Here is a 13,797-nt window from a genome sequence, read left to right as displayed (position 1 = left end):
GCTGCCATCAATTTGGTCATTGTCCTGTGTAGTAAAGTCTGGGTATTTCAAAGCGCAGTGGATTGCATGGACCTGTCCCAATAGGACTGATTCTTTGTCTTTCCGTCTGTGACTCCTTTTGAGTCTCAGAAATGGTTCTTGTTCAGTTGGGTTGAACCATGTGAAGATCAAAGGGAAATAGTGGGGATTGGATGAAGAGCAAAACAGAGGGGCCAGCCCTTCCTGTGATCAGAGCCTTCTTTCAAAGGGGCTGGGATGTTTATTTGTTAGTTACAATCAAACTCTAACAAAGTTTTGCCTTCCCGAAGTTCTAAGATACTTTTAGCTGAAGAAATTAACATTTTTTGTTTATCTTCGTCCTTATATCACTGCACCACAGTATGAAAAAAAGGGTATTTTTCACCTCAAGTATATATAGAAAAAAAAAAAAGTAAAAACCCTCCGTTTCCTGTGATCAGTAAGTTGACACATGCGTAAGTGAAATTTGGGACTTGGATTTGCAGGGTGCTTGGGAATGTAGATGAAAAGGTGATTTTTTTCAAGATGTCTTTCCCAGCAAGGTGCATAAGCACGTCCTGCACTAGAAGAGTGTGAGCAACAGGGCTCTCTGTTGTAAACATCCCCCTATCTAGGGACTTCTTAAAGGCCTGTAGGTAACAACCTTTCTAAAGCAAGAAAGTGCTCTTTAATTTGCAAGAGGGAAGAAGTAAGGGAAAAAGAGTAAAAAAAGTAAGGGAAGAAGAGGGAAGAAGTAAGGGAAAAAGAGAGTAAAAAAAGTAAGGGAAGAAGAGGGAAGAAGTAAGGGAAAAAGAGAGTAAAAAAAGTAAGGGAAGAAGAGGGAAGAAGTAAGGGAAAAAGAGAGTAAAAAAAGTAAGGGAAGAAGAGGGAAGAATCCCCTCTTACTCCTTTTTTCCCCCTCAACAAAATGAGTGTTTGGGGAATGTTTTCAGTTTTTCATGCAACTCCAGATGATCTGAGCACCTGCTGCATAAAATCACGTTAAGAAAGGCCATTTCAGACTTCATCAGCTTTTCATGAAAGGGCAGAGGAGCTCGCTGGGGTTTCACAGGCTCTTTGGGAGGCTTGAGAGCATGAAGCCAGCTGCTCTGAGCGTTGGCTGTCCTGTGTCTGGTACTGATGGCAGCTTTGTGAAGCAGTAATCTGTTTGCATAGCACTTAGTGAACCTTTGTTCCTATTCCTCTCCTTTCAATTTCTTGGGTTGACTATTTTCTTCACAGAATAAGGAAAAGTTGGAAAAACTGAAGTGCCAGGCAGAACAGTTTTGCCAAAGACTAGGCAAGTATCGAATGCCTTTTGCCTGGACAGCCATTCATTTAATGAACATTGTGAGCAGCGCCGGGAGCTTGGAAAGGGATTCCACGGAAGTAGAAGTTGGCACAGGAGGTACGGTATCTGGCATCCGCGTGAGGGACAAATCCAGAGCTGACCCAAGTCTTGGTTCATACCTGTAGCTGCCATTGCTCCTCTTACTGCTTTCCTCCTCCTCGGCCATCTGACAGTCTTGGGTCATGGTTGAAATAAAACGGAAAAGTCCATGATAACAAATGGATTTATCTTTCAAAGATTTTACAAGCAAACCATCTGTTATATTATTTAAAACCAGGCTTCTAAGACTGAGAGAGCGTTACAGGCCGATGAGCATTTTTCCGAAGGAGTGGATTAATCTTTGTGAACCACATAGCTCATCTGAAACTGCTCTTCAGCATCCCCAAAACTGCCAACTTCATCATCTTTCAGAGCAAGAGAAATACATAAATCTCCACACGATAAAGACTTTTATATTAGCAGTAAGGTGCTGGGCTGAGGTTGCTGTGAGAGGAGCAGGAGTAGTGAGCTGTGCTTCACAGCCTCTGATGCCTCAGGAGTGTGATTGTCTTAGCATAACCACCTCTTCTATCACGCTTATTGCATAATTTCCCACCGCAGCACCTATCTTCTTGGGTAGAAAATTCTGGTTGGAACAAAAGTAGGCTCGGACTGTTGTTTTTCTTTTTTTTTTTTCTTAATTCCTCCCTCATTTTTATTTTTTGAAGAACGTAAGGGATCGTGGTCAGAGAGACGGAATTCCAGTATTGTTGGGAGACGTTCATTAGAGAGAACCACAAGTGGGGACGAGGCTTGCAATTTGACCAGTTTTAGACCGGCTACTCTGACAGTGACAAACTTCTTTAAACAGGTATTGTATGAAACTACCTCATTAAGGAGTTGCTCCTTAAACAGAACGATTTCATCACTTGGTTTAGACCCGAATTATTAATTTGTGGTGCTTTCAATGCCGTTCTCTGCTCACAGCACATCTTGGAACAGTTACAGCGGGTTTATTATATCACATGCTTGTTCCATCAGCAGTGGGTCCACAGTCGATGGGTGGGTTGTGAGTAATTGCATTATGGAATTAGAAATTAACTGGTTTGACTTGAATGATGAAGCATCATTGTGGCACAATGACATAACTACTCCAGCTAATAGAACTGGGTCTCCCCAGAACAACACTAGTTTATTTTGCTCCAGATTTTTCTATTGTGCGTTAGAAAAATCCCTGCCTGGTCCATATTTGGAAAAATGCTTGTAGGAGAAGGTTCTCAAAAATCAAGGATAACTTCTTTGAGTTAGTATGTGCCAAAAAGTTTTCCAGATATTTGTCCTAGTCTCAGAAGTTGCGTAGCCAGTATCACGATGGTCAGTTGACTCCTTTGGTTCATTGGGTGATAGTCAATCCCATGGAAACATCAGCAAGCTCAGAACCAGGCTCATCGGTGTCATTTCAGGTTGGCATCAGTTCCTTGGACACGTCCAGAGATACCAGAGAAGACAAAGCATTTCACTTCTGATGCTGCTTTGCTGAGTGGCAGCTCTTCTTAGCCAGAGCTTGGGATTGTCCTGAGAAGCAGTAGAAAACGTGATTAAGTGAAATGAAATTTTTAGTCAAGCTTAGGAAATGGTCTCAATTCATTAATTTTTCACTGAGATTTGCTTAATGCCACAGCTGGTTAAGGAAAATTGTTATTAAAATGTCACCTTTGTGTATAAAGAAGGGATTTAATAGCGTACAACCAGGTATTTTTTGGACTGGTTTCTTGATCATTGGGAACACAAAGATTTAGATTCTCTATATTGAAAATTGGTTTGGATCTGATGTTTGGGGTTTTTTTTCCCTCTCTGTTTTGGTTATGTGCCACTTTCACTGTGGGCAGCCATCCAGAGTCTGTGTAAATAAGGAGAAGTGTCATCGAGGGCATCAAGTTTTACTGGTGGAAGCGATGTAAGTGGAGGATGACTCATGCCTCTGGTGCTCTGTACCTTCATGAAACCCATGGCTGAAACCGGGCTCTCTAAACGGTATCTCTTGGGTTTCGCAAAGTGGCACTGAACAGCACAGGAAGTTCCTTTAACTTGAGGTGTTAATAAAATTCAGTTCTGTAACATATTAACCCAAAACATAGAAAGTAAGAAGAAAAAAGCGTTGCAACATCGCTATTGCAGCTATTCCGCTGACCATGTTCTGCAGCCTGTTCATACTACGCACCAGTTCCAACCTGGTCACTCACTCAGTTGTCTTACAAAAGCGTATCTTTATTTACTTGGTCGAGGTTGTTTCTACTTGACAGCTTTGAAACAGCTTGCTTTTTAATTTGTCCTTTAAAAAATGCTGAATGTCGATTTAAGATACAGGAAAATCAGAAACTTTTATGTTCCTTTTTTCCTGTCAGGTACAATTAATTGAGTACTACCCAGCGTTTTTCTCCTGTTTGCTTCTTTTTACATATTGTGATTTATTACCTTTATTATCAGACTTTTGGATCGTTAGATAGTGTTTCCAAAATCAACAAAGTTCTGAGCTCCTAGAATGTGGCACAAGGAAGACCGACAACAGACTCCTTCCACTTCCCACCGTTTCTTAACACTTCTCCTGAAAAGGAAGGTTCTTTAAGGCTCACACCGAAGAGAAGGCAGAGAAGGAATGAAGATCACTACCTGAATGACGGATACTTTTTCAAATTATTACACTTGCTAAAAATTGGATATTTTGGGGAAGTCTTTTAACAGCCATTTTCAGTTTTGAAAAAGATAATATTAATGGGGAGAGAAGAGGTTTTCAATGAGAAGTTCCTGCAGCTGTCATGGTGATTAATAAGGAAAAAGGATGGAGAAATGAACTGTAATTTAGCATGTTAATGTTAACACCTTGTTCTGGGAAGGTACATTTTGACACCAGAGGACAGAGGCTGCAGAATTAGATGGTTTACTTGTTCTCTTGCAGTCTGGAAAGGTCGTGTAGATAACAGTTTTCTTTCCAACACCCAACAGGAGGGCGATCGCCTGAGCGATGAAGATTTGTACAAGTTCCTTGCTGACATGAGACGGCCATCATCAGTGTTACGGAGGTTGAGACCTATCACAGGTATTGAGTGAGATCTCTTTGGCTCATGTGTGCTCAGGTATTTGGTCAGTCCTTCCCAGTTGCCCCCCAGTTCCTTTGAGGCAGATTTTTCACTGGTAGGTGTGCACGTGCAGCTGCTGTCACGCTGAGAGTAGTATCTGTGAGGAGAGGATGCAAACCCCAAAGCCCTAAACCCAGCGGGGGCTGAGGAGTCTGAGTAAAATACCACTCTCCAGCTGAGAGGAGATCTCTCTGCTGGCTCCCACTTGGTCAATAGGGACAGACTCCACCTCTGTTTGTGGAAGGGAAATAAAACCTGGCACCTGGGCAGTGAAACATGGCTGGTCCCTGACCTGTGCTATTTCTGACAATATTTACTTAACCTGCTCCTAAAAAATCTCCAGTGACAACAATCCTACTGCTTCCTCAGATCATCTCCGCCTGCACTCAGCTGTCCTTGTAGTGAGGTTAGGTATTAAGAAAACTTTGCAAAATTATCTTGCAGCAAATTAATCTGACTGTGGTCTATCGTGCCCTCAGAGCAGTTAGCACAACCTCTAGAGTACTTGAATACTGGTTCACCCTTACTGGCCTTTGTTTTGTAGCCTAACCAATCGCAGGTTTTTTTCAACTCTTCCTCAGAGGCTTTGATTTTTAAATTGCCTGTTACTCTCTGCTAGAATTTCTTCCATCTGTCCATCCTTTTCTTCAAGCATGGCGCTCTAAGCGGATTATGCTGCTCCTCCTAAGACCTCATGCCAGGGAAAGCAGTCAAGTTTGTCTTGAATGTTTTACACAGACACTGTACTAATGTATATGAGAATGGCTGTAGCTTTCTCCTGGCTGTTGGCTTATAGTCACTGCTGTCACCGAGCCCTTTTCTACAGAGTCAATCCATGCCAATTATTATTATTTCTTTTAATGTTTGTATGTTTGGCTTCTCCTCCTTAGTGCAAATCCTTTGCTCCTTCTTATGTTTCTCCTTAGTCATCCGATGTCATTTCTCCAACTCTCAAGTCCCAAATTTTTATAACCATTCCAGCCTCAGTGCCATCCACCAACAATAGAAGTGCTGTCAGCACTGTCAGCTGACGTGCTAAGGGACATATCCAATAATCTTGATGCAGATCAGCTTTTAGCAATTTGATGTTTGAAACGTCCAGGTTGATAGGCCAGATGCCTGATGAGGCTTTGTTTCTTGTTTTTAACGATCATTAGACATCTCTGTAGCATTATCTAGACTATTTCCCCAGCTTCCCTACGAGAATAGCATTTGGGACTTGGTAAGATACATCTTTTCTGTTGGTTCTTACTCTCTGGTACCCTGGTTGCCCCAAACATCCATTTGATTCACTGTTATTTGTTTTTAGCAAATCCCCATTGGCTGTGATTTATAATTTGTTTCTTTATGAAATTACTATGTGGGGTATTAACTGAAGAAACAAAGTGTGAATATGCATTTTGATTTAAATTAACTTCTATTTATTGTAATAAAATAATTTTCTTCTTACAGCTCAATTAAAGATAGACATATCTCCAGCTCCAGAGAACCCCCATTACTGTTTAACTCCAGAGTTGCTGCAAGTCAAACTTTACCCAGACAGCAGAGTCAGACCTACAAGAGAAATCCTGGAGTTTCCTGCCAGGGATGTCTACGTTCCAAATACCACCTACAGGTTAGAGTTTTGAAATATGTTTCACATTTCAGGGCCTAAGACTGGCAAGTCTCAAAATCCCTACCTTATCATCTGGCTCATTGCAAAATTTGCTGTATCAGTAGATCTTCTGTGCCAGAGGCACCAAAAGGGTCCAGCCTGACACAGCAGAAAATACACAGTTGTTAAGGGACAAATGTGTTTGCATAAAGCTTGGCTATGTACAGGAATGTCGGGGAGGTTTCTCAATTTCCCAAACCTGACAGCGAAATTTAGTTGAATTCTTTTCAGTTTTATGTAGGTTTTTTTCTTTATCTGCTAAAGTCATAATTCTCTTGCTGTTTTTATTAATTTCTGACACTTCAGTTACTTTTTTCTTAAAAAAAGTCTTTCCAATGAATTACTTCTTCTTTAAATTATCAGTGAAGAAAATGCATAATCCCTTCGTTCATATTTCCATTTCGATTTAATATCTTTGTTTACAATGCTTGAAAAAAAGATCTGAAGATCTGGAAAATAAGAAATCTCTCTAAAGTATCTTGGAAAACAATAACCTTTCTGGAAAACAATAGCCTTTCTACATGTAAGCCCAGCAGGGAGCAGATTTCTTTTCATTCCGTACTCCTATTCACTGAAAGCTTTTTCACGGTATCTTTGAAGATATTACACATCTAAGTGGAATTGTCAGCTTCAGCTGAGTAATTTCACCAACTTACTCAGCAAATCCCTAACTTGTTGTAAAAGTTAGAAAAATGCAAACAGGTTTTTATAAAACAAAGCTTACAAGAATGAGTTTGGTCGATTGCCGTTTCTCATTTATTTTCAAAAGATTTATTTATTGTTTATTCGTTTATTTTAGAGGTTGGACAGGTAATTAAACATTATAATACATCAGTACAAATAAGCAGCACTCTGTGTTCTCTTCTTTGTAATAAATCCATGAGAAGTAAAAGTATTCTTTCAGTTTTTCTGTAATTAGCACATTCTCTTCACAGTTGTTTCACTCTGAACAAATTGCAATTTAAACCATTTCCTGTACGTTGCAAATGTTGAGATAAAAAATCTGTCCTGTACAAGCACCAGGTAAGCTCTACAAGTCAATATGACTCAGTGTAACTGCAGAATTGGGGTCTTCGTCAGTCAGCACTTCCATGGCTGGCCACCCACAAGTGTGTCAGTAATTTCTGCCGTACGATGTTCTGCAGCTGAAGTTGAAGAGATGTGAATGTCTTCTCAGGAGCAGGACCAACACTGGCACGTAGGTTGTGCCTGCAGGGTTCATTGCTTGGTATCTGGCTCCACTGGAGCTGCCCCACAGGCAACTTGTTCTCTGTGAAAGGTGTTTTGTGATATGCCTGCTTGGTCTCTTGTTTGATTTCTTAGTTACGTGTACTGAGAGCTTGCAAAGGGAAGGCTCAAATGAGAAGAAAAGATCTCTTACTCATTTCAGTAAGCTTTGAAGCTTAGCTCTACCTTCCAGTAAGAAAACATAGTTCTCTAGTTATTCTTCAAAGTGAGGTACCTAAAAGGTTAAGCCTGTGCTCTGCCTTCCTTGATGTGTGTGTGCACATCGATAGCTGCGTGAGTACAGTGCTTCAGCGAAGAGTGACCCGGGCTATGCTGTTGAAAATCTGTCTGGAAATACACAGAACCCTAAAATGGGGAGTCACCCATCTTTCATTTGCTCATAGACACATTCCATAACAGTAACATGAACCAAACATCAGATTAGCTACTTTACAAAACAAAATTTCTCTTTTCCCCCATAGATTAATACCTATATGTCTTCTGTAGCGTTTTGCCAGCCCTTCATTTACTGAAACACTTTTTGTTCTCCCTACTACACAAACCAGAAACAAATGCAACAGTCTGAAAACCCATTCCCCCAAGCAATATTATTTAGTATGTGAGTAGGCGGATAATTCCTTGGCATTTGAGTTTCATCCTGGGGAGGCAGAAGCTCCATGAAAGTTACTGCATGTTGATATTGGTGCGAGAGGGAATGGGAATACTCACCAGACATACTGTAAGACCATTGCTAACACCTCAGGTTTATGTATGGGAGAAGACTCCATGCAGTGTATGGATTTAGACATGCACTTGCTATTAAACGTAACATGAACTTCTTTGATGTGGTTATGTTACGTGTATATGTTCTAATTAAAATGAGTTAGGTGGAGCATTCAGTCAAAACTTTTTAAATCTGTTGGGTGTATCATTATTTTGGTTGACCTGAGCAAGTAGTATCTTCCTTTCTTAGGCTTCCAGTACAAGCCTTTTCTTTGGTCTAGTCTTCCTCTTGACCTTGGTGTGACGTATTTCCCATTAAGATTGGTTTCCTCACAGTCAATGTGCCACCAGCCTCCTAAGGAAAGATATTGTGAAGTCAGTTCCCGTCAGTTGTACCCTAACACATTGTGCTAACCCTAACACAAGTGAACAGCTCCCGATTACAACGTAAATCTTCTTTAGGCCAGTTCCAGCAAAAGTGACAATTACCCAGTATACCCAAATGAACTGGTGCTTGTACATAGTCCCACTTACACTTGCAAGTTGAGGGCCAACAGGAAGATGTTGTGCTCCCCGTTATTGTCTGCTTTTGTGCATAGAAAACTGCACACGCAAATGGGACACTTGCAAAGTTAGCTCCACACTTTCCTATTTCCTGTGACCCTATTCAACTGACCTTGTGATTTACTGACACATTCCTCAGGTACAAACAGTTCAGTCTTTGCATCTACAGAAGGCTGAAGAGCCTTTAGTAAAGAAATTCTCTTTTTTTAATTGGCTGTTGTCCTTGACCACGAGGTTAAATTGTAAACCCAGTTCTGCTTGCAAAGGACTGGCAGTGATTCTGTGCTAAAATTGGAACTTTAGCTCTTTGGAAGTCATTGACCATGTGCTTTATGGTCACCAGAGCTGAGTAGCGCCCTTGGCATTGGTTCAGACACCAACAATTTTCAAGGCTAGAACGCCGTACAAAATGTCTGTTGCATGAAGCAGGTGTCTGGGGGCAATTCTGTTTCCTGCCGTTCAATCATTAATTGCTTTTTCAATTGTTTGCTTTTTGCTGTAAACTGGCAAAACATAAAAGCTTCATAAAATCAAAGAATCAGGAATCCTTTAACCAAATTAAGAATAAATGTCTTCAGCCTTGCATTTCTTGTGCTCTTTTGAGAGCGATTACAGTGTGTAGACTTGGCAGCTTTAGCCTCCCTTTGTATGGAAACTCTCCATCACTCTTAGCTTCCGCTTTGTAGTGCAGACGGAGCCAAGAGTCAGTTTGTCTTTTCTTTTTTTTTAAGGAGAGATTAAACAATCTGACCTAGGGCTGCCACTCCAGAAGGATGATGCTGCCCTCCCTTTTCTGTATTTAAAGCCATATGTATAATGTCAGTTACTACCTCCTAAAGCATGTTGCTATCTTTCACGTCACAAAAGAAACTCCCATGTTAATGATACCTAGGTAGTTTTCTGGACAGTTGAGGTCATTGATTATGTCTGTGTCACGGTCTGCAGTGGAGAACCTCAGTTCTGTCTGCTCTGGCAGGGCGTTGGGGATGCTCCCAGAGATTCGCGAGAGCTGGAGCGTGTAGTCTGTGTCAGGGCCTCCCAAGGTGAATGCGTACTGGATGTAACGTTTGTTATCCTTCCAGTCCTGCAGCTCGATCCGTAAGATGTAGTTCCCTTGTTTAGTTATGGAATAGGTCTTGTTCAGGCCCAGCCAGAATTCCTCTGCAAAGTTGTGGTAAATAGACGCTGTTAATATGGAACTAGGGGTGAAGCCACTTCCCGTGTTTCTCAGATCTCTAACCCATTCCTCAGATAGCTCATTCACCTTTAAAATCCCAGTACGTGAAAATAGGTGTTCAAATAAACTGCGGATTGTCAGAATCGAGAGATGTCAGAGGTGAGGATTAGGGGACAGAAGTCACTGGGCAGAGAGTTAGTGGGGAAGGGGTTATGTGGTAAACTTTCCCTAACCCCCCATATCACTCACACTGCTGTTGCATTTGTTTTTGCAGGTAACCTGTGGGTAGTATGTGTGCAAATACAGTATTTAAAAGGATTTATTAATTGCTTTAATTAAATCAATAATATGAGTCTTGGGGACTGTTGATCTTTTCAGAGGTCTTCCACTACATTCTTTTTGTTTACCTCTTCTTAATTGCCCATCAGTGATCAATAAAAGCAAGAGATATTCTCTCTTAACTTTCCCACCTCCTGTGAAACTCTGAGAGGGAGCTCAAGACATTTAAAACACGCATAATTGGAACTGTGTGACAAATGAAGCGAATGACATACATAAAACCTAATTGCAATTGGTATCTATGTAAAGGAAGGAGTTGCAGAGCTAAACTGAGCTTTTGGTACCCTTCTGTACAAAGTGAATTTAATTTCAGCATTTTCCTTTTGCTAGAATTCTTGATAATTAGTTTAATTAGTTTCATAAATTATATTCATTGAGCCGCTTATTATCAGTGCCGCTGGATCAGTGCTCAATAGGCAGCTGCCACATGTAGAAAGCGTGGCTGAATGTGAGTGCAGTACGTGTTGGTGGCATTTACAGCAAGAGAAGACAAGATGGTCGAGTAAAATACTCCCGCAGTTTACAGGTGAGGAGCAGTAGCCTGTTATGTTTTATCACCTTAGAATATGCAGCACGGAACTGAGTAGGACGGTGCTGAGAGCGGTGCAAAATCTTTCCCGTACTGAAAAGATGTGGCTTCGTATTGGTGTGGTGTATTTGAGACCAATCAAGGAGCACCTGCAGCATTCAGTATGATCAGGCAAACTGCATGGGTAAAAGTCTGCCTCAGTTGTGAGCTGCTCTCCCAAAACGTGGGAAAATTTAGTATATAGCAGCTCTTTATTGTAAAAGAAGTGGAAGTCAATATTGCTGCCCACGGTGAGGTTTTGATCTGTGCTCTGCCTACAAAGTAAAAATATTTTCTAAATAAAAATAGACTCATCTGATTGTATGGAAAAAATAGGGAAAATATTCTGTATGGTGAGGCTGTTGGGCAGTACTTGGTGCTGCAGATTCTTTGGAGTTGATGATTAACAGAGGAATGTGGGTATTTCCTCAGCCTGTCCAGCCACGGAGTGGATTTGGCACTGCACGGAGAAGCTGGAGGTGTTCGTGCAGGGGAGCACACGCAACCTCGAGCTCTCTTGAGGTTGGTAAAAATTGTGTGGCAGTTTTACGAGAAAGAGGACTGCAAAAAGATTGAGAGAAAGTAGTAACAGCAACTTGGTGAGGTTTTGGTTTTGTGTATGTTTTAAAGGCTTTGGGAGGTGCTTTAATGAATAGTAAAATCTCAATAATTAAAATAGTGTTTAAACCAGTCTGGTCTTGATTTAGCAAAAGTTTTGAAATTCGCATTTGAAAGTGCATCTTGAGAATTTTACTGAGTTTTGTTTCCTGGTAAACCCTTTCTGGTGTTCTACTGATGAGGTTAGGTGTTCGGATTTGATGGCAGGTTTTGTCTGCTCTCATGTGAACACCTTTCAGTAAGAAGATTCAGCTTCTCAAATCAACTGATAGAAAGAAAAGACACAAGAAAAAGCATTTTTACCGTGGAGGTCACCAAAACCGTTCACATAGGCATCCCAGGTTTGGTTGAAATCTAGCGACCCATTCACTCTGTTCTGGATTACAGTCCAGGAACTGCCTGCAAATGCAAAGGGGAAACAAGTCACAAGCCTGGCTTAAGCGTTTAAAGCACTAGAGGGAAGATGAAAAGTAACTGAGACCATGAGCTGCTGACCTCCAGACTACACTGCTGTGGCTTGCTCTCCACCACAGTGAAGAAATGGGTTTGCATTGAAGGTGGCTCCATAGAATCCTGCTTACTCTTCATTTTGCCACAGACCCGAGTGCATGTATACTGAGCTGAGCAGCCTCTCGGCTGTCAGGAGAGCAGATGCTCTTGGCCTTGGCCTTATTAACTGCCTATGAGTGTGCTCTTGGGTGCTCCAGTTTTGAGGTAGAATGAGCTGGCCTAAATCTTCATGAAAAAAATTCAAGTGAGCACAGCTGAAGAGGACACGGGACTGTTCGAGTGTCCTCTGTCACACTTGTGATCACTCAGCTCACTGAATTTTCTTTGTTAAGCTGCCTTAGCTGGGTTTCATTTGTTTATGAAGGCTGAGAAGTACAAAAAGAGAAAATAGTAAAAAAGAGAGATGAAATGTTCCAGACATTTGCTTGCATTATCAGACTCCATCTACTGAGAGCTTGATTTCTGGGACTGCAGCTGCATGGAAGGTAGGAGGTGTTGGAGCCTGTGTCCACTCTAGGGCTGCAGCGGGGACTTTCTCCTGACCAGGTCATGACACCCTTGTTTTACCAGTTTCACCAGTTTAAATGTAAGCAAAGGAGTGTTTTGCACAGGGCAACCCTGTGCTGTCCTGTTTACACATCCAAACGAATGACCTGGCCCTGCCAGTGTGTTCCCAGGTTCTCCCGCTAGCCGTGGCGAAGGGGCTGTGCGGGGAGGCTGGGCAGGATGCGCAGAGCAGTGCTGCAGGATGCTGCGTTACAGGGTGAAAAAAAACAGGAAACTGTGAACTGCCCAAAAGACGTGTGATCTCTGGGTCATGTCAAAAGGAACAGGCAGAGGGTTCCTTCCAAAGATAGAGCTTAGGCAGGTGCTGCACGTTCTGGTCCGTGCCCGTTCTGGATGTGTGTGATACGTAGCTACTGTCTCACTCAAACATGATACAGGAATCCTGCCTCCAGGACTCACCTCTTTCAGCTGGTTTAGTACATATAAACCTCAAGCAATAACCCTTGTTAGTGAAACAAAATTTTACTAATTTTGCTAGGTATTTACTGTTTGCTTTTATTTGGAAAAGGTATTAATGGGTGGGATATAATGGCACTTATAATTGCCATTTTCATTATCTATAGCTAAAGGATCCTGCTCTTTTTAAAAAGATTAATTTTAATTAATTTTCAATTAATTCAATTAAATACAATTTTCAATAAATTCACTTGAATTTCAATCATTTTCACATGATTGAAAGTCCTGTCATCGGTATAATGGGAGGTGAGTAAAGAATGAGAGAGTGTTGAGACTTCAGGGTATCGGAAACCTGAGTCTAGAGCACAGACAGGCCAGTAAGAGAATTCAAGTGGATACATAAATACATAAATTATGGTAAGTTTTTGTGTACTTTGGGATGAAGCACAGTTACTTGGCTTATAAGAAACTAATGTGAAAATTAGGCTGTTGCTAGCACAGCTGTCTTACCAAGTTTCATTTCACAGTAGACCTCGAAAGCTTCTGAGCCGTTGGGCTTAATAGTGTAAACACCACTGGTCCGCCTGCCGCTGTTATAAAGAGCAGTGCAGTCAGGAGCGGCACCTAGGAAGGCAAACAGCAGACAACTACAGATCCTGGGTTGGATGGGGGAGGTTTTAATCCAGCTTCGTAACTTGAATTCCCATATGGGATAGAGCCAAAACAAAAAATCAAACTATCTTTTTGATAGCTTTATTTTAGAAGGAATTTCATGACATGGCCAAAACTGCTTTGGACTTGGTGGTACAAGCTGTAGATAGGTTGGACCACCTGTATTTTTTAAGGTTTCAATTTAGATAATTTTGGAAGGTTTGTAAGGCCGAAGACCAGACTGGCAAAGAGACTTTCCTGCCCCTTGTAAAGTTCCCAGTAAATACCATTCCCATTGCTGCAGTTCAAAAATGCCTTTCAACCTTAAAGAAAGCTCTT

At 41.4% G+C, this 13,797-nt stretch overlaps 2 protein-coding genes across 2 annotated transcripts in view; one reads left to right on the top strand and one right to left on the bottom strand.

Moving 5' to 3' along the window:
- Positions 1-13,797, top strand: part of DOCK7 (dedicator of cytokinesis 7) — a gene marked incomplete at its 5' end in the record, with an annotated part of 82,239 nt that overhangs the window by 12,362 nt on the left and 56,080 nt on the right. The window contains 4 exons of the mRNA XM_010137083.1: positions 1,240-1,405; positions 2,056-2,198; positions 4,331-4,424; positions 5,917-6,079. Coding sequence (XP_010135385.1) covers positions 1,240-1,405; positions 2,056-2,198; positions 4,331-4,424; positions 5,917-6,079 — 566 coding nt within the window. The remainder of the gene's footprint in view (positions 1-1,239; positions 1,406-2,055; positions 2,199-4,330; positions 4,425-5,916; positions 6,080-13,797) is intronic.
- ANGPTL3 (angiopoietin-like 3) overlaps positions 8,172-13,797 on the bottom strand; it is an 8,577-nt gene continuing 2,951 nt past the window's right edge. Inside the window, exons 4-7 of the mRNA XM_010137082.1 lie at positions 13,318-13,431; positions 11,638-11,733; positions 9,521-9,793; positions 8,172-8,423 (exon numbers count right to left, since the gene is read on the bottom strand). Coding sequence (XP_010135384.1) covers positions 8,242-8,423; positions 9,521-9,793; positions 11,638-11,733; positions 13,318-13,431 — 665 coding nt within the window. The 3' untranslated portion in view covers positions 8,172-8,241. The remainder of the gene's footprint in view (positions 8,424-9,520; positions 9,794-11,637; positions 11,734-13,317; positions 13,432-13,797) is intronic.

This window comes from Buceros rhinoceros, unplaced genomic scaffold (assembly GCF_000710305.1).
Source record: "Buceros rhinoceros silvestris isolate BGI_N320 unplaced genomic scaffold, ASM71030v1 scaffold4165, whole genome shotgun sequence".
In the NCBI taxonomy this organism is placed as follows: Eukaryota; Metazoa; Chordata; class Aves; order Bucerotiformes; family Bucerotidae; genus Buceros; species Buceros rhinoceros.
This window is presented reverse-complemented; position numbering and strand designations above follow the sequence as displayed.